Source organism: Typopeltis vanoorti, chromosome 8, assembly GCF_054136105.1.
Source record: "Typopeltis vanoorti isolate ZY-2024b chromosome 8, IOZ_Tvanoo_1.0, whole genome shotgun sequence".
Classification (NCBI taxonomy): Eukaryota; Metazoa; Arthropoda; class Arachnida; order Uropygi; family Thelyphonidae; genus Typopeltis; species Typopeltis vanoorti.
In genome coordinates, this window is record NC_143556.1 from 125,950,866 (window position 1) to 125,971,573 (window position 20,708).

The 20,708-nt window shown below is 35.4% G+C and overlaps 1 protein-coding gene across 2 annotated transcripts in view; it reads left to right on the forward strand.

Moving 5' to 3' along the window:
* The window catches only part of LOC150104335 (protein adenylyltransferase SelO, mitochondrial-like), a 205,194-nt gene that overhangs the window by 92,352 nt on the left and 92,134 nt on the right, over positions 1-20,708 (forward strand). For both annotated transcript variants that reach the window (XM_090396300.1, XM_090396299.1), the window contains exon 6: positions 7,669-7,772. In XM_090396300.1, coding sequence (XP_090252426.1) covers positions 7,669-7,772 — 104 coding nt within the window. The remainder of the gene's footprint in view (positions 1-7,668; positions 7,773-20,708) is intronic.

The window sequence follows — 20,708 nt, forward strand, 5'->3', positions numbered from 1 at the left end:
TGAAGAGCTAGAGGTTGTAGTTGTCGAGAAACACATTATCAGGAAGGCTGTTCCAGAGAACAGGTAGTTAGTGTGAATGAAGAAGAAGAGAAGCAGGTTTGTGTTTGCCTTTGTATTGAAAACAGATGTTGGATAGCTGCTGCTCTTGCTTTATCAGGTTCATCAGAAAGTAGAGGAATGATGCTTGCCAGTTCACTGGAGCAATAACCATGAAAGTACTAAAAGAGAGTATAATAAATTTAGTTTAATCCTTTATTCAAGTGTATGCAAACAAAGTTTGCGCCTGAAGTATCTTCAGGACTGAGGCAACTTGTAGCAAAGGTGGACCAAGCTCTCACCACTCCTTGTCTCGGTATCTCCCATAATGCAAAGCACATCTCCTTGCGGACATGTATAATGCTATGCATTAAGGGAAGGGCCACTACCCAGACAAGTTTCAACCTTTACCGAGGTCTCGTCAGTGGGAACTAAAAGAGAGATATAGCTGCAACAGTACATCTGTGAAATAGAGGTTGAAGTGAGTGTGAGGGGAAGGTTCATCTATGAACTGAATTTCTCTCCTCTAGATAGCATCAAGAATTTTTAGGGAGGTTTTATATGTACTTCCCTAAATGTATAAACAATATTCTAAGGTTGGATGAATTTGGGATTTGTGGTTGAGCAAAAAAAAATGCCTGGTTTTTTTATTTATTTATTATTATTTTTTTTTTTTTTTTTTTTTTTTTTTGGATCTCATTCTGTCCAGTGATTTGGGTATTACTGAGGGTAAATATAAATGAGCTGAGATCCCTTTTGTGAGAGAAAAGGCAAGACTATATTTTGATAACATTGAAGGAGACCAGATTGTCCTTGCTCCATTAAGGATGGTATGGAGAACAGTGTTTAAGGCATTAGTTGTAGATGATATTGATGCTTGGGATGTTTGAGAACTAGTTTGTCAAAAGAGTAGGACGAACAGAGTGTACTATGGTCAGCAAAACTGTGGGTAAGATTGGTGGTGATTTTGAGTCAGTCATTTAGGTATAGCAGAAAGGGAGTAGCTGATAAAATGGATCATTATCCTGAGGCACTCCTGTGGTAGCAAAGCTTGAAGAGAGGGTGCCGTCCAGTATTACTCATAGGGAACAACCAGTGAGAGAGAGAGAGAGCTAGCTATCCAATTACACAAAGGGTGGCAAATTGACCAGAGGAAGGCTGTTTCCTCAGCAGGAAGGAAGGAGTAACAGAAAAATTAGTAAGGATTATAAAAACAATGTATGAAAAAACTGAGGCAGCAGTAAAAACAAGCATTGGAACAACAGAATTTTTCAACATCAAAGTGGGCTTACATCAAGGGTCAGCACTGAACCTCTTTCTGTTTGTGATTATTTTAGATGCACTCAGTAAAGGAGTAGCCAAAAATACACCATGGAATATATTATTTGCAGATGACTTGGCTATCACAGGTGAAACTGTAGAAGAGGCCCAAAAGAGTTATATAGAATGGCAGAATACTTTGGAGGATTCAGGTCTAAAGATAAATACTAAGAAAACTGAAGTAATGGTTAGTGAGAGACAAGGACATGAAGAAATCAGTATAAAGGATACGGAAGGTGGTATCTTGAAAGAAGTTGACCATTTTAGGTACCTGGGATCAACCATAAAGAGAGAAGGCACATGAAACTTAGCAGTCAGAGAAAGAATTATGGTAGGTTGGACTAAATGGAAGGAGATGTCAGGGGTGATATGTGACAAAAATGCACCAAATAAAGTAAAAACACGTATATATAAATTAGCCATTAGACCAGGCTTAGCATAGGAGGAACAGGAGGAATGAAGATATAAGGAAGGAGATGGATGTTAGAAAAATTAGCGACAAAGTGGGAGGAAATGGATTGAGGTGGGCCAGCTATGTATGGAGAAGACCAGTAGACCTCCCAGTTTAGAGAGTCACATCAATGGAAGTGAAGAGTAAGAGAAGAAAAGGAAGACCAAGGAAAATATAGTGGGAAAACATCAAAAGGGTTATGAAAGAAGTTGGAGTGGAAAAGAGGAATGCCCAAGATAGAAACAAGTGGAAGAAAATTGTCCAAGCAGCAGACCCCAGGACTGTCTGGAACTAAAATGCCGAAAAGAAGGAAGTAGGTTGACCAGAGGAAGGACGTTTCCTCAGCAGGTCTCAATGCCAAACAGTTAAAACACCTGGAGTTATCTAGAGCAACAGCATATGTTTCTCTAAACTTTTTCATGTTCAGTAGTAGATATAGGCTACATCAACCATAGATGTAGATTGGCAGAAGCAGAATCCATACTGGTGGTCAATGATGAACTGGTGAGCCTCTGAGTAGTGGAGAAATTGAGTGTTATAACTTTCTCCATTATTTTGGAGAGGTATGTGGTGTTAGTAATTGGTCAGTAGATGGATGGCAGATTTATATTTCTCCTTTTTTAGGAATAGATTAGATATGCTTGCTTTCATGTGTTTGGATGATTATTTATTTTTTTTCCCCCAGTCTAGTGTACATATGCCACCTCCCATTGTGAGGAACTTAAATTCTACATCCAGTATCATGAACCAGAGCAGTCTAGCTCTGGACATCCTATCTGAACATGCCTTCTTGACTAAAGATAGGGTTCTTTGGAAGAAAAACTAAGCTTTTACATAAAAATAGATTCTTTGTGCAAAAAGAGCTATGAGACCTTTCTACATCTCCTGAATTTAAACAGATTTGATGGCCTTTGGTTATCCCCTTTATGGGAAACATTATTGTGTCAATCTTCTGTAAATTCCTGATTATTATCTTATATTAGTTTATTTTTTATTTTATTTATTCGTTTTTTTTTTTAAACTGGAAATTTTCTGATCATCTGCTGTCTTTCTTAAAAGTATATGCTAACTGGCATACTTTCGCATACATACAGAAATGCTAAAACCCCTAGCAGAAAATGGAATATGAATGCTAAGGAAAATATTTAACCATTATATATGAAAGTGGATATGTTCTTGATGAACTCAGAAATTCTTCATAAACATCCCATAAAGGTTGCGGCATTTTAGTGTAAAGATTACAGGCCTAACGAGCCAAGTAATAAAATTACTATTATGAATTGAAGACTTTGCAGCAAGAAGGGAGCAGCTCCAGTTTTATCAACCTTTTGAAATTAATTTATTATTACTGTTATTATTATTAAGAGAGACCGCCATGTAGTCAGGAACTCAAGGAGGCCACATATTATTATCCACACCAGCTGTCATACTTGTTCTTGAATTCATCCAATGGTAATCCATTCCAATCACAAACTACTCTTTCTCTATAGCTATCTTGATGGCATTTATTCTCAACTTCCAAGGATGCCCTTTCATCCTTTTCTCCACCCTCCATAAAATGAAAAATTCCATCTATTGATATTCTGTATAACCCTTTCAGAAGTTTTTAAGTCTCAGTCATATCACCCCTTTTTCTCCTGTTTGTTAGTATCTGCAGTCTACAAATTCTCAATCTGTCTTTATAATCAGTAACACTTATGATATCATAATAATGATATCATTTTTAACACACTCCTTTGCTCTCTCTCTCTCTCTCCACTGTATTAGAATCACCACTGAGACCAGACCTGTGTACAGTAGACCAAGAGAGGTCTCATCAAGGCATTGTAAAAAGGCAAGACTTCCTTATCTTTACACGTCAAGATTCATTTCAGCATTGCAATTATCCTCTGAGTTGTATTTCCAATCTTTGCTATATGGCCCTTGAACTTCAACTTCCTGTCTTCTAAAACTCCAAGATTCCTAGTGTGATCAGTTTCTTCTAGCATAATCCCACCTATATAACATGGCATTAGATATCTAATCACACCAAAGTATATGACTACACTAACATTGAACTAACTACCATTTTTATAATCGGGTCTAAATCATTCTGCAAGCATTGCATATCATCCTCATGCCTGATTACCCTGTCTATCTTTGCATCATCAGCAAATAGCTGTATGTCTCCTGTTAAATACTTGACAAATCGAATGGACCAATGATGAGTCTTGTGATACACCACTGGCTACCCTAAATTTTGCAGACTCACATCCCCCTTCATTGCAAAGTACAAATTCTCTGTTAACCTATTTCTGAATGCAAGCCCTAACCAACTTGGGGGGTGTAAGATATTTTTGGAATGGTTGCTATTTTGCTAATATAAAGATTAGCAAATATTTATATTTGAGGTAAATAATAAAATAAGTAGCAAAACATTATTATAAAACTATTTTTTACTACATTGGAATATATCAGAGAATATCAAACAAAACAGTTTTATGAAAATTACAATGAAATATTTACAAGAAGTCATTTATATTAGTTGCAGAGTTGTAGGTGTAAGTGCTATAATTATTATAATGCTGCACTGGCTTATTGGAACTGCCTCCTTCTTGCAGTAATGTCTTCAGTTATATTGGAAAGAATAAAATCAAAAATAGCAAATGAAATAAAAGATGCTCAGTGTGGGATTTATGAACAATAAAAAATGGAAGGAAATTTATTTATAAATATCACCTAATATCATTAAAAAATATATATATATATATATATATGCATATACCTCATGCTTTCAGATAAGAAAATAAGAAATTAAATTTAGACAGATAGTCGTTTGGATAGGAAATTTCCAAGAGTGGGTATCTTTACTATCAGAATGGTATAGAAAGAAACTTGGGAATGCAAAGAGATGTTTATCTTTGTTTTCTAGATTATAATAAAGCATTTGATAGTGTTCACCATAAAAAATTAATATAAATTAAAATATTAAATCAAAATAAAAATTAAAGAAAAGAATAGTTGGGAATGATATTAGGATTACAATTTTGATTTCATAATATATAGATAAAGAATATCAAACATAAAAATCAAGTGAACTGTTAGAAACTCTCCAAATGCAACAGTGTGTTAGGTAAAGAAATTTTTGAAACTATGGAAGAAAGAGGTAATAAAAATAGGAGAAAGAAATGTAAATAATCATTATGCCATTGATGCTATTTTGATTGCTGAAAAAGAGGAAGATTTGCAAAAGTTGATGGAGCAAATGAATATATAGAGTAAAAAAAATATAGTCTTACATTTAATTCCTGAAAAACTAAAGAATAAATATCCCAAAGTCGATGTATGAACTAAATTTTTTTGTCTCCATGGGAGAAAATTAGAAAAATACTTGAGCATGTTATTTTTATAACATTATTTTACTGCTGGTTATTATAAACTTTTGAATTTCTTGTCATCAGTATATTTTTTCACTTTCAGTTTTTAAGGTAAACATAAATATAAAAAATTTTTACAATTAAAGCCTGCTGCTCTTTATTTTTTCTTATAAAAAAAAAAACTATAATTTCCAAGTTTCCCTGAATCTTAAGGAAGTGTCGGCACATCTGCCATCCATTAACTTATTTCTTTCTGTGTTTAAAACATTTTCAAAATTAATAATCTAGGTTAGAGAGTAAAGATATTTATGTGATGTTTGAGAAATTATTTACTTTAAACTATAATTATTAATGTCCATTTCTTACTTCATTTTGCACTAAAATAAAGAATTGTTTACTTACACTTGAGCAATTATATACAGTCATACCCCAGCTTACGCGAATCCAGAGTTACACGGTTTCTTATATTTTTACGTATTCCCGTCCCGCTTCATGCCTCACCACTAGTCATATCTTTCTGGCGCCGGCTGCATTCGCCAGTGTTGCACATGCTGTGCACAAGCACTAACGTGTTTCGCACAGTCTCCATTCATACACGATTTTTGTAGTCTACAAACCTTGCGATTATTTAATGTTATGTTCTTCGTAAAAATTTTATGACATAAAAAATAATAATGTCATCCAAAAGAAGCAGGTCCGATTCTTCTACAGCTAGCAATAAAAGAAAAACATTGACTTTGGAAACAAAACTAAATATTATTAAGGATTTTGAAGGTGGAATGAAAATTTGTGAAAGTTTATTTTTCACTTGGTTAGACTATAATAAATTTAGTTTAATCCTTTATCCAAGTGTGAGCAAACAAAGTTTGCGCCTGAAAGTATCTTTAGGACTGGGGTAAGATGGTACAACACCGGCAACTCGTTGCAAAGGTGGAGCAAGCTAACATCACTCCTATCTCAGTATCTCCCATAATGCAAAACACATCTCCTTGCAGATATGTATAATGTTATGCATTAAGGGAAGGGCCACTACCCAGAATAGTTTCGACCTTTATTGAGGTCTCTTCAGTGTGAGCCAGGCCCAAGTGGAGATACGAGGCAGAAGCATTAGCAAGGTCATCTCTACCTATTTACTAAATTTATTATAGTCTAACCAAGTGAAAAATAAACTTTCAATGTCTTTCTCTAAATCCAGAGTGATTTAATAAAAAGGTGGCACACCGTTTGGCAACTCCTATAGGTAGAGATGACCTTGCTAATGCTTCTGCCTTGTATCTCCACTTGGGCCTGGCTCCCACTGAAGAGACCTCAATAAAGGTCGAAACTAGTCTGGGTAGTGGCCCTTCCCTTAATGCATAACATTATACATATCTGCAAGGAGATGTGTTTTGTATTATGGGAGATACTGCGATAGGAGTGCTGTTTTCTTGCTCCACCTTTGCAACGAGTTGTCCAGTGTTGTTACCACCTTACCCCAAGTCCTGAAGATACTTTCAGGTGCAAACTTTGTTTGCTCATACTTGGATAAAGGGTTAAACTAAATTTATTATAGTCTAACCAAGTGAAAAATAAACTTTCAACATCTTTCTCTAAATCCAGAGTAATTTAATAAAAAGGTGGCACACCGTTTGGCAACTCCTATAGGTAGTGATGACCTTGCCAATGCTTCTGCCTCATATCTCCACTTGGGCCTTCCCTTAATGCATAACATTATACATATCCGCAAGGAGATGTGTTTTGCATTATGGGAGATACTGAGATAGGAGTGATGTTAGCTTGCCCCACCTTTGCATCGAGTTGCCCGGTGTTGTACCACCTTACCCCAGTACTGAAGATACTTTCAGGCGCAAACTTTGTTTGCTCACACTTGGATAAATTAAATTTGTGAGCTAGCAAAGAAGTTCAATCTACAGGAATCCACAATAAGAACAATAATAAAAGAAAGGTTTATAGATTTTGGAGGGCATAGATTCTAAGAGGAACGAATTGTAGCCACAAGGAAAGGAATAAAAAAAATCATTAGTTTGCTATGAAGAAATTTTGCATGACAAGAAAAAGACATTATGCTGTCAGACGAATCTATTAAATTTTATGAAACTATCAACATCGAAATAACTTTCTTTTTTTTATGTACAAAAAACTACAATTATTATTATATTTCTTAAAAAAATAGGTGTTTTTGTAAACCTTCGGTCCCAATTAACTAATATTTTGTATGTTTGTATATATAAATTACATGCAAAATTATACCCCGAGTTACGCAAATTCGACTTGCGCAATTTTTGTTGGTCCCACCTACCGCATAACTTCGGGGTATGACTGTATATGTAAACAAAGAGTACTGTTTGTAACCTATGGCATACCAGATATGCAAATGGAGAGGAAAAATTTCAACAGTTTCCTGTTTTATCGAATATTTGTTCATGACATGTATCATGTCCTGAATCTAAAATATTTGAAAAGTAGATAAATCTCTAAATGTTTGTATGTTATATTTTTCTTTAGGGTTCTGAATACTGATAACATGAGCATTATTGGTCTTACTATTGATTATGGGCCGTTTGGCTTTCTTGACAGATATGATCCTGATCATATTTGCAATGCATCAGGTAAATATCACTTAATATCATTAAAAAAAAAATATATATATATATATATATATATATATATATATATATATATATATATATATATATATATATATATATATATGCATATATCTCATGCTTTCAGATAAGAAATTAAATAAGTTTGCCGAGATGAAAATGGATTTTACTCCAGTGTTGTTAAGAGTAGTGATCAGGATCAGACTGTATCTTTGAGTCTAATGATGATGATGCAGGAAAGATTTCATTGGACATACATGAGAATAGATGAAACTTCAAAAGGAATAAGTCATTTTAGGATAAATATAATTGCCATTGCAACGTTTTCTCTTTAAGATCAATAGTTGCAAATCGATATAGAATGATGATTTTTATTTCAATTTTGCAAGCTGGAAAATTTGTATGACAATGTGTCAGGTAAAAGCTGCCTTTATAGCAGAGTTAAGAGAATAACATGTCTTGTACTCTTTAATTGAAAAAGATCTAGTTTCAATCATGACATTAGAAACATACATACATACATACATCTTCAAGGCCCACTCTTCCTAATTGGGTTGTGGGGACAAAAGCTGCAAGAGGAACTTCCAATGGTCACGATCCTCTGCCACTAAGTTCAGGTGTTCTGGTGGGATTCCCAAACGTGTCCACCCAAGGTTTTTGATATAATCTATCCAGCGAGTCCTTGGCCTTCCACGTGGCCTCCCACCCTCTGGCTTGGCAAAGAGGGCCTGTTGAGGGAGCCTCTCTTGTGGCATTCTGACCAGCTGCCCGTACCAGCGTAACTGTGATCTCTCAACACAGAGAAGCAGTGGTTGAGTATTGAGGGTTTTCCGAATTGCAGAGCTTCTGACTCTGTCGAGTTTTGTCAGCCCCGCAACCCCTCGAAGGAACCTCATTTCAGCCACTTGGACTCGTGTCCGCATTCTATTAGAAACATTTATGAGGATTTTCTCAACTACAAGTCAGTTAGTACTCATAGACGTGGCAAGGTTTTTCCTCCAAATGTAAGTGCCCTTTCTTCTCTCCCTTTCCTGCAAAGTAGGCAAACCAATCTGAGAATAAATGCAGTTAGAAGAAAATAAAGGTCAGAGTGAAGTTTATTAGTATTTGTGATGGATTTGTAATTTGAATACGTTTATAGTTGTTCAGAAGTGAAATATCCTTTATGAAAAGTGAAACCTTAATATCTTGGATGCTATCAAAGTAGTATATGTAATATGCTTATTCCAAGCTAGATAGGAGATTAGTATTATTCTAAGAAGAGAAATCTCATGTAGATGAAGATGGATTGATACAGTAAAAAGCACCTTAAAAGACAGAAATATGAGATCTGATAATATTGGAGTCTTGGCAGATAAGAGATTAATTTGGAGAGAAATTATAGATCGGAAGTTAGTACCAACTTGAAAAAGTTACACCATTACTATCATTATTATCCTGTACACCCCCCCCCCCCTGAGGGTACATATCACGAATTTTATGATGATAAGAAATCTCATTCTATCCAGATATTTTCTTCCAGTTGTCAAAAGTACAACTGAAAGAAAAAACTGAAAGGTCTGTATAAACCAATTCCGTTTTTTTTCTCAGACCAACTATGGAATTTTCCATTTAGAACACATTGAAACGATGGCAGTTGGATAGTAAAGATTGGTCACCCTTAAGGATAGGTTTAATATGAGCTAATTTCTCATATACAGAATAAATGTACAATTTCCAAGCTACAGAATAAACCAGTGAAATGTGGCAGTATCAAGACAACATGAAATAGAAGTAACTCTAGTACAAAGACCAAGAACTGAGAAATGCCATCAGGACCAGAAGACACTTTGGGTCTTGTATAGGTAAGATTATTGGGATCTTTTAAAGGGGAGGTGGGGAGAAAAAGGAGGCATTCATTGTTTAAGGTTGGAATGGTCAGGAGTGGTATAATTATAGCAATAATATTCCTTCTCAAAATCAGCTTTGAATGCATTAGTAATGTGTTTTTCAACCATATAGCTTTACTATTTAAGATGCAGATGTTACATGAAAAGGAAGATGCATTTTTTTATGCAAGTCTACCACTGTCACTGTTGTTCTTATCTGTTACTGATGGGTATCAGCGATGACAGCTAAGGGTGTGAGGTCAATCATTTCATAGGCATCTGGGGAGGAGAGTACAGCAGACAATTGGTGTTATCTCATGATTCCTAAATATGGTTAATTGCCTTTGCCAAATTGACTAATTACAGAACGGGCTGAAAAAGAACTTATAACAAGTTCGTCTAGTCATTGACTCAAACTTAAAACAGTCTTTTCTGGTGGACGTGGCTATGGAAACGATCACTATTCCCTCAGGACTTTATATAAACATCCCCATACCCTGAGTATATAAACTAAATAATTTAAGCAGACAAATATTATTTATTGAAAGATGTTGAAAGTTTATTTTTCACTTGGTTAGACTATAATAAATTTAGTTTAATCCTTTATCCAAGTGTGAGCAAACAAAGTTTGCACCTGAAAATATCTTCAGGACTGAATACTACCTTACCCCAGTAAGGTAGTACAACATCGGGCAACTCATAGCAAAGGTGGACCAAGCTAACATTACTCCTATATCTCCAGTATCTCCAATGCAAAACACATCTCCTTGCAGATATGTATAATGTTATGTATTAAGGGATTGCCACTACCCAGACTAGTTTCGACCTTTATTGAGGTCTCTTCAGTGGTAGCCAGGCCCAGAGGTGGAGATTCCAGGCAGAAGCTATAGCAAGGTCATCCTTACGTATAGGAGTTGCCAAAAGGTGTCACCTTTTTTATTAAATTACTCTGGATTTAGTGAAAGATGTTCAAAGTTTATTTTTCACTTGGTTAGACTATAATAAATTTAGTTTAATCCTTTATCCAAGTGTGAGCAAACAAAGTTTGCTTCAGAAAATATCTTCAGGACTGAATATGGTGTTGTACCGGGGTAAGGTAGTACAACACCTACCTTACTTCGGTAAGGTAGTACAACACCATATTCAGTCCTGATATATTTTCAGGCGCAAACTTTGTTTGCTCACACTTGGATAAAGGATTAAACTAAATTTATTAAATATTATTTATAGTAATTATATATTTCCAAAACTTATTGGTAAACATATATCATCTTCTTCTTCTTCTTCTTGAACTTCTGGTTCTGTCAACTGCTGGACGAAGGTCTCCCCCATGATTTTCCAGATCACTCGGTTTTCTGCCTCTCCCATCCATCTCACTCCTGCAATTTGTTCCAGTTCATCTCTCCACCTTCTTCTCGGTCTTCCTCTTTGTCTTGCTCCATCCATTGGTCTCCACTCTGTTGTTTTTCTAGTCCACCTCCCATCACTGCATCTGGCAATATGGCCAGCCCATCTCCACTTATCCTGTTTAATGTATTTTACAATATCCATGACACCTGTTTGAGATCTTATCCAGATATTTGTCTTCCTATCTACTTCTTTCCATGTGATGTGTTGTTCTCAGCTTTTGTTTAGGGCTTCTGTTAAAGTCCATGTTTCTCCTCCATATGTTAGGACAGGAAGTATGCACTGGTTGAAAGCTTTCCTTTTTAGACTCATAGGGATGTCACTTCTGAATATGTCTCTCATTTTTCCATAAGCCATTCATCCAAGGTGAATTCTTTGTTCAATCTCTTTTCTTTGGCACTCCTCAAAGGATAACAATTGGCCCAAATATACATATGAAGTAACTTGTTCTATTTCATGGTTTTCAACTTTGATAGTTCTATGGTTTATGTATTTATTCATCATTATTTTTGTTTTTTCTCTATTTATTTTTAATCCAATTTCTCTGGAGACTTCATTTAGCTGATTTAGCCTTTCTTCCAGATCTCCAAGATTATCTGCTATTAGGACAATATCATCTGCAAATTTCAGTTGATGCAGCCTTTCTCCATTTATGTTTATTCCTTTTGTTTCCCAATCAAGGCTTCTAAAGACTTCCTCTAGTGCAGCTGTAAATAATTTGAGAGATATGGTGTTGCCTTGCTGGATGCCTTTTTTGTATTGGGAACTTTTCACTGTTTTTATATAATTTAATTACAGAAGTTGCATTATTGTAAATATGTTTTAGTGTTTCAATATGTGGTTTCTCAGTTCTCTGGGTTTCAAGTGCTTTTAGTGTTACAGATGTTTTAACTGAATCAAATGCTTTTTCATAGTCTATATAGGCCAGACATAAGAGTTTATTGTATTCAATTGATTTTTCAATGAGCTGTCATAATGTGTGAATATGGTCCAAAGTATTGTAATTCTTCCTAAATCCAGCTTGCTCACAGGATTGCATTCCCTCTAGTTTAGATTTTATTCTATTATTTATAATTTTTGTGAAAACTTTATATATAGTGTGGAGTAGGCTTATAGGTCTGTAGTTTTTAATTTCTTCCTTATTGCCCTTTTTAAAAATTAATATTAGAAGTGAATTGTTCCAATTTTTTGGAATTTTTCTCTGTTTTAGGCATTTATTGAAGAGTTTACTCAACTGTTTGATAACAGGGCTTCCTCCCAGTTTTAAGAAGTCTACCATAATTCCATCTTCTCCTGGAGCCTTTTCATTCTTCATTTCCCGCAGTGCCATTTCCACTTCACCTTGTAAGATCTCAGGGGCATCATATTCTTCCTCACTCGAGTTATCCATAGAGGATTCTTGGATGTCCCAGTCTTTGTCTTCATAGAGTTCAGTATAAAATTCCTGAATTCCTTTGATTATTGCATCTCTATTTTTGATCAGTTCACCATTTTTTCCTCTTACAGCAGCTATTTCCTCTTCCAACTGATAATGTTCGTCTTAGGACCTTCATATTACTATTGTTTTCTATTGTTTCTTTAATTTTCCTAGTATTATATGATCTTAGTTCGTGTTTCATCCTTTTACGTATAGTTTTACAAATTTCCATATATTCTATTTTATTGGTGTCATTCAAATCTCTTTTCATATTCTCTTCTTTTCTTCATCAGATCTAAGGTTTCCTGTCTTAGTTTTTCTTCTCCTTGGTGCCTTTTACACCTCCTATTTCTAGTGCACAATTCAAGATAGATTTTGTTAATATTTCATTAGCATCATCGATGGTAGTAGCTGTGTTTAACTTTTTTAGTTCATTACTGAGTGATTCTTTATAACAGCTTTTATTGTGGTAGAGGTTTTGTAGATTCACTAAATTGGACTTTTTTCTTATGAGCTTATTCTGTTCCCATTTTTTGTTGATCCATACTTTTGCCCTTATTAGTCTATGGTGACTTCCTGTGGTAAACCTATTAAGCACTTCAGTATTATTTATTATATATCTTCTGTTGGAGAGGATGAAGTCTATTTCATTGTACATTTGTCCATTTGAGCTTCTCCAAGTATTTTTGGTTGATTTTCTTCTTGAAAAAGCTGTTCATAATAAAGAGGTTATTTTCTTCTGCAAATTCAATGTCTTTCTCCTCTTTCATTCCTCTGTCCAAATCAAAATTTACCGATGGAGTTCAGATGGTCATCTCACTAAGTGCCTCCGTAGCGCAATTGGAAGAACGACGGTACATTGCACCCTTCGATTGGAATAGGCCTAAGTTTGATTCTCGTCGTCGCGATGGGAGGAATCTTTATTTGGACGATTTCAATCGAAGGTGAGTTAGCCGATCTCATACGGAGGTAGCAGGGTTTTTTCTCCCGGAAACTCGGGTTTTTCATCCCACATACAGACAAATCGGCCCTTCAGAACACATGCAATTTACAGACAAAAAAAAATACTAGTTGTGGTGGAGGTGGGCGGTAGATGGCGTTGATGGAGATGCTTCGTAGTTGAGGTTCGGTGTAGTGGTTTGAGACAGTTGTAGGTGTCCTCCCGCAATGAGTCTTCAGACTCCTTGGAGGTGTCAGTAATAATAATAATAATCTCTGCTTCCAATTTTGGCATTAAAATCACCCGTTATAATTATGTAGAATTCTTTAGAATTATTGAATGTGGATTCTAATGTTTCATAGAAATCTTCTATCTCTTCATCTGTATGGTCCATAGTTGGGGCATATACTTGTATAATTTTCAGTTGGTATCTTTTATTTATGAAGAGACTTAGTTCAGCTATTCTTGATGCTATTTTATTTGCAAACAGGACATTGTCCTTGATTGTTTTATTTATTAGGAATCCTACATCACCAGTTGAGTTTCTGTCACATTCACAGTGGTAGAGTAGATGTCATCTTTTAATCACATGAGAGTTTCTTCTTTCCTTCTTATCTCTGAAAGGCCCACAACGTTCCATTTTATATGTTCCAATTCCTTCATCAGTTCTTCTAATCTATCATCATTCCATAGAGATCTGAAGTTATATGTTCCTACTAATATCCTTCTATCATTGTGCACTGTAGGTGGACTCATTGTAGCTAATGGAGACTGTAGCGTATTTTTCGACCTAGAAGCTCTGCCTAAGTCCAGGACGTGTCCCTTTTTGTGCTGGGCGACGGACGAACCAGTATGTAATTTTACTATTTTATTCATTCATTCATGGGGAGATATTTGGCCTTATAGCACCACACTGGCCAGACAGGTTGGTGCCTCACAATAGTGCATAAGATGAAATGACACAGCAAAATAGGAAAGATTCACCCCTAACCTTCGAATACTCTAATAGCATTGGGGATAATAATTAATTCACTCTCACATACTTCGTATCAAATTAAAAATGTTAAAGATATATATAATATAATTTTGTGTGTATGTATTATATATGCAATATGTTAGAGAAAATATGAACTCAAGATGTACATAGATCAAAAATGACATCCTATTGATGCATTACAAATCACATTTCAAGCACTATATATAACATATCTATATATAATTACTATAAATATTTGTCTGAATAAAATTATTTAGTTTGATATACTCAGGGTAAGCAAATGTTTATATAGTTTGTAGTCCTGGGGAAATAGTGATTGTTAACCTTCGTCTAATTTTAATAATTAAACTCATAATATGAACAGAGTCTCATTGCCGTGGCTTCAATTATGCCTATGGTTGGAAAAACTTGATTTCATATCCTGTCTAGGATGCAAGGAACGTTTATCAGAGCTTTTCAACAGACAGTACATTAGCTCTTTGCAGATGGAAGGTCTTCCCTCCTAAAAGTTTGCAGGCAAACTGGCCAAATAAACAAACGGCCATAATCTACTGTGCCAATAGGCTTAACTATCCTATCAGAGCACTAATTGTATTTTCAAGAAGCTAAGTTATTTAGTCTTAACAGGCCATTAAACCTAAAATGTTGGGGGAAATAGGAACTCAAAATGAACATAGATCAAAAATGACATACTATTGATGCATTACAAATCACATTTCAAACAAAATTTCAGATAGTAATCTATACTGTTATTTTTCTGTAGGGGGACCAAACAGAGCATTTTAAATTATTACAGTAATCTACCATTTATCCAACTTTCAAAGCAACGGTCCTTCAGTTAACCAATCCCTGTAAATCAACTGACGTACTGTAGAGCACCATGCAATTGCACTGCACTTATGATATGTCCCTTCTGTTATTAGAATAGCAAATTGTTTTCCCACTGTGGTGAGATACACAGTTATGTATATTAATCTCTGTACCGAAACCTCATTCCAAAGGTTGTCCTTTATCATCCATTCCTCCTTCAACAAGAAAGATAATTTAAGTATTAAACATATATCAGGACCCAAAAGTGTTTCAAGAGAGAAGTGAAACTTTCCAGTAGTATTGCTACTGCTAGTGTTGAACATTCTTTCAAATGCTCAACAATGCTATGAAAAATAACAATTTTTCAATAACATAAGAGGTTTTGTTTATTTGGATTTATTCTCTGCACTGTTATCAGTATCTTGTTCTCACCACCTTTAATTGCATTCGAATAAAGTTAACATTTAAGCCTAGTCGTTAAAAAATAACTGCTCTATTGCCATAAATAGCCTAGCTTTTTCTTTCCTGATATTTTTTTTTCAGAAATTTGCGATGTTCATAAGAGGCTTATATATTAAAATAATTTCTTTTGTTGCCATTCACTTTTGACAGAAAATTCCAATTTGGTGCTTTGCTTTCATCAATTAAAACAAAGAAATCTTTTAAGAAGTACTTTAAGAGCATGTCCAAGGAATAAAACTTGTTTTATTCCTTGTTAATGTTTATAGAAAGTCTGGATCCATAATATTTGAATTTTCCACCCTTTTCCTTTCATTCTATGTTGTCTACTCCCAGCTATTATTTGTTATTTCCAGTTGGTGTATTCTGAATGACATCATATGAATTTCTTCTGTGGCCTCATGTTTGCCAACATGTGCCTTTACTAGAGGTAAAGAAATTCTTATAACTTACCTAAAATATTATAATTTTTAAATTTTTCTTTTGTAATTTCTAGAACCTTTGCATCCACAATACTCCATGCAATAATGAAATTATTTTTAGTTTTTGAATTGCTCTACTGTAAGTGATATCAGCAACATTAACAACAACAACATGCTGGCCTGGTTGGCCGAGTGGTTAGCGTATCTGCTCTCCAGCCAAAAGGCTGCGGGTTTGAATCCTGCCTTGGGCCTGGGTGTTTGTAATTGTCTGTGAAAATACTAGTGTTGATGTAGATGATGAAGGTAGTTGCGGTTGGTGGAGTGGTGAAGACGGAGCATTGTAGAGCATCGAGTCCTTGGACTCCCTGGAGGTGTTAAGTAATAATAATAATAATTAAGTGCTGGTGCCAGTCACATATTCTGCAAAAATTTACATCAGTTTTTGTCTAATTTCATGTCTCTATTTCAGAGTCCAGTATGTATTTCAATAAAATATATTATTTCAATAATTAAAGCACTGTTTATTTTATTTGAATAAATGTTCAAGAAATGGACAGTTAAAGAAATTGAATCAAAGCCATAGATAAGGAGAAATTAACATGCAATGTAGTATGAATGATTGTTACTGCAAAATTCTTTCAGCAGTGCACTTACTACAAATGTTTTGTTGGTTCATTGGACAAAAACAAAGAAATGGGCTTTGAAAATTTGATAATCTCACTTGACATGCTTATAAATGCTGGACAGCACATGGGCTTGTTGTGTAAGTGTTGTTGCTCATTTGGAGAAGGAATCAGCAGTAACTTGTGATCTGCATTAGTAAGAAAAAAAATCAAGATTATTTGAACAGTGTTTATGATAATTATTCTGCTATGCATGTGAATGAACAGTTTGAAAGAGATAGTAATATCAAATATACCTTGGCTTTCTGTTTTGATGAATCATTTCAGCTGAAACAAGAATGCAAGTTGAAACTGAGAATAGTAAGATCTCTTACAAAGGCAACTTCGTTATTGAAAATTTGCTCAAATTCATTCTTTCAAATGAATTTGATACAATGGAAGTAATGATTGAAAGAACGTGAGAGTAATGAGGGCCGGTATATAATTTGTATATCAATGATATAGGGAAAGATTTAAGGAGAGATAATCAGTTTGCTGATGATGCAACACTGGTGAGGGCAATAGTTGATAAAAGTGATGTAGATATCTTGTAGGATGATTTAAATAAATTGGCATTATTAAGGGGAGGATTAACTGTGTTCTCCTACCAGGATCTTGGCTGACTAGCCATCAGTCGTGTTGTAATGAGCTATGGTGAAGTTGATACTAAGCAAAGAGCTGGCAGAAAACTATAAAATGCATCTCCCAAGATGTTATGTGGCCAGCATGGGAGATTAGGCTTCACCTCCCTCCACTACAATACCAAGAAGAAGAAAGGCCGTAAAGCCTATGGCCATAATGGGCAAACACCGGATGTGACTAAATTTCCCCAACTATATGACTACTCTGATCGAAACCATTTATGAAAGTCAGAGCATGATGCAGTGACGAAGCTTTGCCGAATAATATGCAATACTGTTTTAGCCCAGAGAACTCATAAATATAATAGTAATCAATGCAATCGTAGTGTCAGAGGGCATTTCATTTGAAGACATAGCTATTCTGCCTCCAGTTGGTGACAGTGATCATGTGGTACTCAGCTGGGAAGCGACTAAGTTTATTAATGTTCCATTCAGAAAAAGTTACATGCTGAACTACAGAGTTTGTAGTTCAACCAACTGAGGAGTATGCTGAATTCAGTGGAATGGGATCAGTGGCTAGATGGAAAGAATATCGACAGTGCATTGGAAGCATTTAAACAATACTTAAATGATGCGATATCAGAATGTGTCCTGAGAGTTTGAAGAATAAATAGAGTAGGAGTCAAATGGATGTATAATCTTATTAAGCAAAAGATTCGTAAGAAAATGACAATACGGAAGGAATACTGTTTGCATAGGGATGACGTCTGTTATGAATGTTATAAGCAGCAGGCTATAATAGTCACAACTGTTGTATGGAAAGCAAAGTCTGAATATGAAAAGAAACTGGCTCTGCATGCTAAAGACAACCTACAAGAATTCTATCTATATGCTTCAAGTAAAAGAAAGAATGAATATGACATTCGTTATGAATGTTATAAGCAGCAGGCTAGAACAGTCGCAACTGTTGTACAGAAAGCCAAGTCTGAATATGAAAAGAAACTGGCTCTGCATGCTAAAGACATCCCACAAGAATTCTATCAATATGCTGCAAGTAAAAGAAAAAACGAATATGAAAGAATAACTCTTCTAAATCCAGATGGCATGAGGATTTCAGATATAGAAGAGGTTGTTCAGTTAATGAGTGCCCATTTTGTTAAAAGCTATCAACCTGGTGAATGCAACATTGAGCTCGCTGTTACCTCTTCACTAGATGAAGAGAGACAGGTGTGTGAGGCTGAGATATTAGAGCTGTTTCACAAATTGAATAAGAATTCAGCAATAGGGACTGATGGGATATCAGCACGTGTGCTAAAAGAACATTCTGCTGAACTGGCCATTCCTTTAATCAGGATGTTTAATATAAGTCTCGGAACAGGGAAGATTCTGCACAAATGGAAGGAATGTATGGTAATTCCATTGCACAAGGGTGGTGCAAAGACTGATGTATCCAACTATTGACAAATTTGTATATCAGGAGTGGTGGTGAAGATTTTGGAAAAATTGGTTAGGGCTTGCATTCAGAAATGGGTTGACAGTGAATCTCTACTTTGCAATGAACATGGGTTTACTATGGGAAGGTCATGTTTTAGCAACTTGCTCATATTCTATAACAATGTTACCATTGAAACTAGACAAGGTGAAATGGATACACCTTGATACTTTTGGATTTTGCTAAGGCTTTTGACAGGATACAGCTTGGTCGACTGTCATAAATTGGAGAAAATGGGTTTGGGTTATACAATATTAGCATGGATAAGAGGATGGCTGACTGACAGATATCAAAAAGTGGTATGCGAGGGAATCTGATCTGCAAGGTTTAAGTTAACAAGTGGTGTACCACAAGGAGCAGTGCTTGGTCCACTGTTGTTCAATCTGTACATTAATGATATTGGGAAGGATTTGAGAAGCGACATACAGCTATTTGCTGATTATGTAAAAATAGGTAGGGTAATCAGGAATGCTGCTGATATGCAGTATTTGCAGAATGATTTGAATAGGCTGGAATAGTGGGCATGGGAAAATGGGTGTCAGTTCATGTGAGTAAATGTAAAGTCATTCACTTTGACATGATTAGATATCCAATGTCATATTATATTGGTGGGATTAGGCTAGAAGAAACTGATGAGGCTAGGGATCTTGGAGTGTTAATAGATAGGAAGTCGAAGTTCACAGGCAATGTGGCAAAGATTGTAAATACAACTCAAAAGATAATTGCAATGCTGAAACGGATGTTCACATGTAAAGATAAGGATGTTATTTCGCCTCTTTACAAGGCCTTGATAAGACTCACATTGGACTATTGTGTGCAGATCTGGTCTCCTGGTTTCTGTTGTGATTCTGATATATTGGAGAGAGTACAAAGTTAAAAATGATATCAGGATTGTGGAATACTGATTATGAAGACAGATTGAGAATTTGTGTAGACTGCAGACAGTATCAAACAGGAGAAAGAGGGGTGATATGATTGAGACTTACAAACTTCTGAAAGGGTCATACAGGATTTCCATTGATGGAATTTTTCAATTTATGGAGGGTGGAGAAAGGATGAGCATCCTTGGAAGGTGAGAATGAATGCTGCCAAAAAGGGTGTGAGGGATAGATTTTTCTCTCAGAGGGTGGTGCGTGATTGGAATGGATTCCATTGGATGTTGTGAGTGCAAGCAGTGTGAATGAATTCAAGAATAAGTATGATAGCTGGTGTGTGTAGTATGTGGTCTCCCTCGATGAGTCTCTAACTCCCTGGAGGTCTCTCTTAATAATAATAATATTTGGACAATAAAAATATTAAAAAGTTGAGCTTCAATTTTTAATGCAAGTACTCTGTCACTTATGGGCCAAAATCCAAGTAATCTTATTATTTAATACAAATGCTACTCCATTCCTATGACTGTCTCCAATTAAATGACTTTCTGTTTATTTTTCCACTATTAGTCCATTTGACTTCACTGATACCAGAAATGGCAATTTTTGTTGCTTCAAGTTTATGTAACTGTCTAAGGTTATCTAACTTCTCAGCTTCATATAAGGTCCTTACATTCCAAGTTGCGACACTTAAGGGAAGATTCTTGGCTTTCAGACGTGAAGGTTCAGTTGATACCCTCCCTGGTGTGTTTAAGGTATCTCCTTTATATGCTGTTTTCATAGTATCTGTCCTACATCTCCAGTTTCTTTCTCTTCTTTCCTGTAATGTTTTCAAGAGACAAAAGTTGCAGAGGATTCAACCTTGTCTCTATTGCTTAAATCTGACACGGTTCTCTGTTTCATGGTTTACTATAGAAGGTTATGTATCACTTCCATGGTGACTGTCCACATCTCTGTTTTGATTCGGAGTGTGCCCGGGCTATGCCACATACTTTGCTGTCATGTCTTTGTT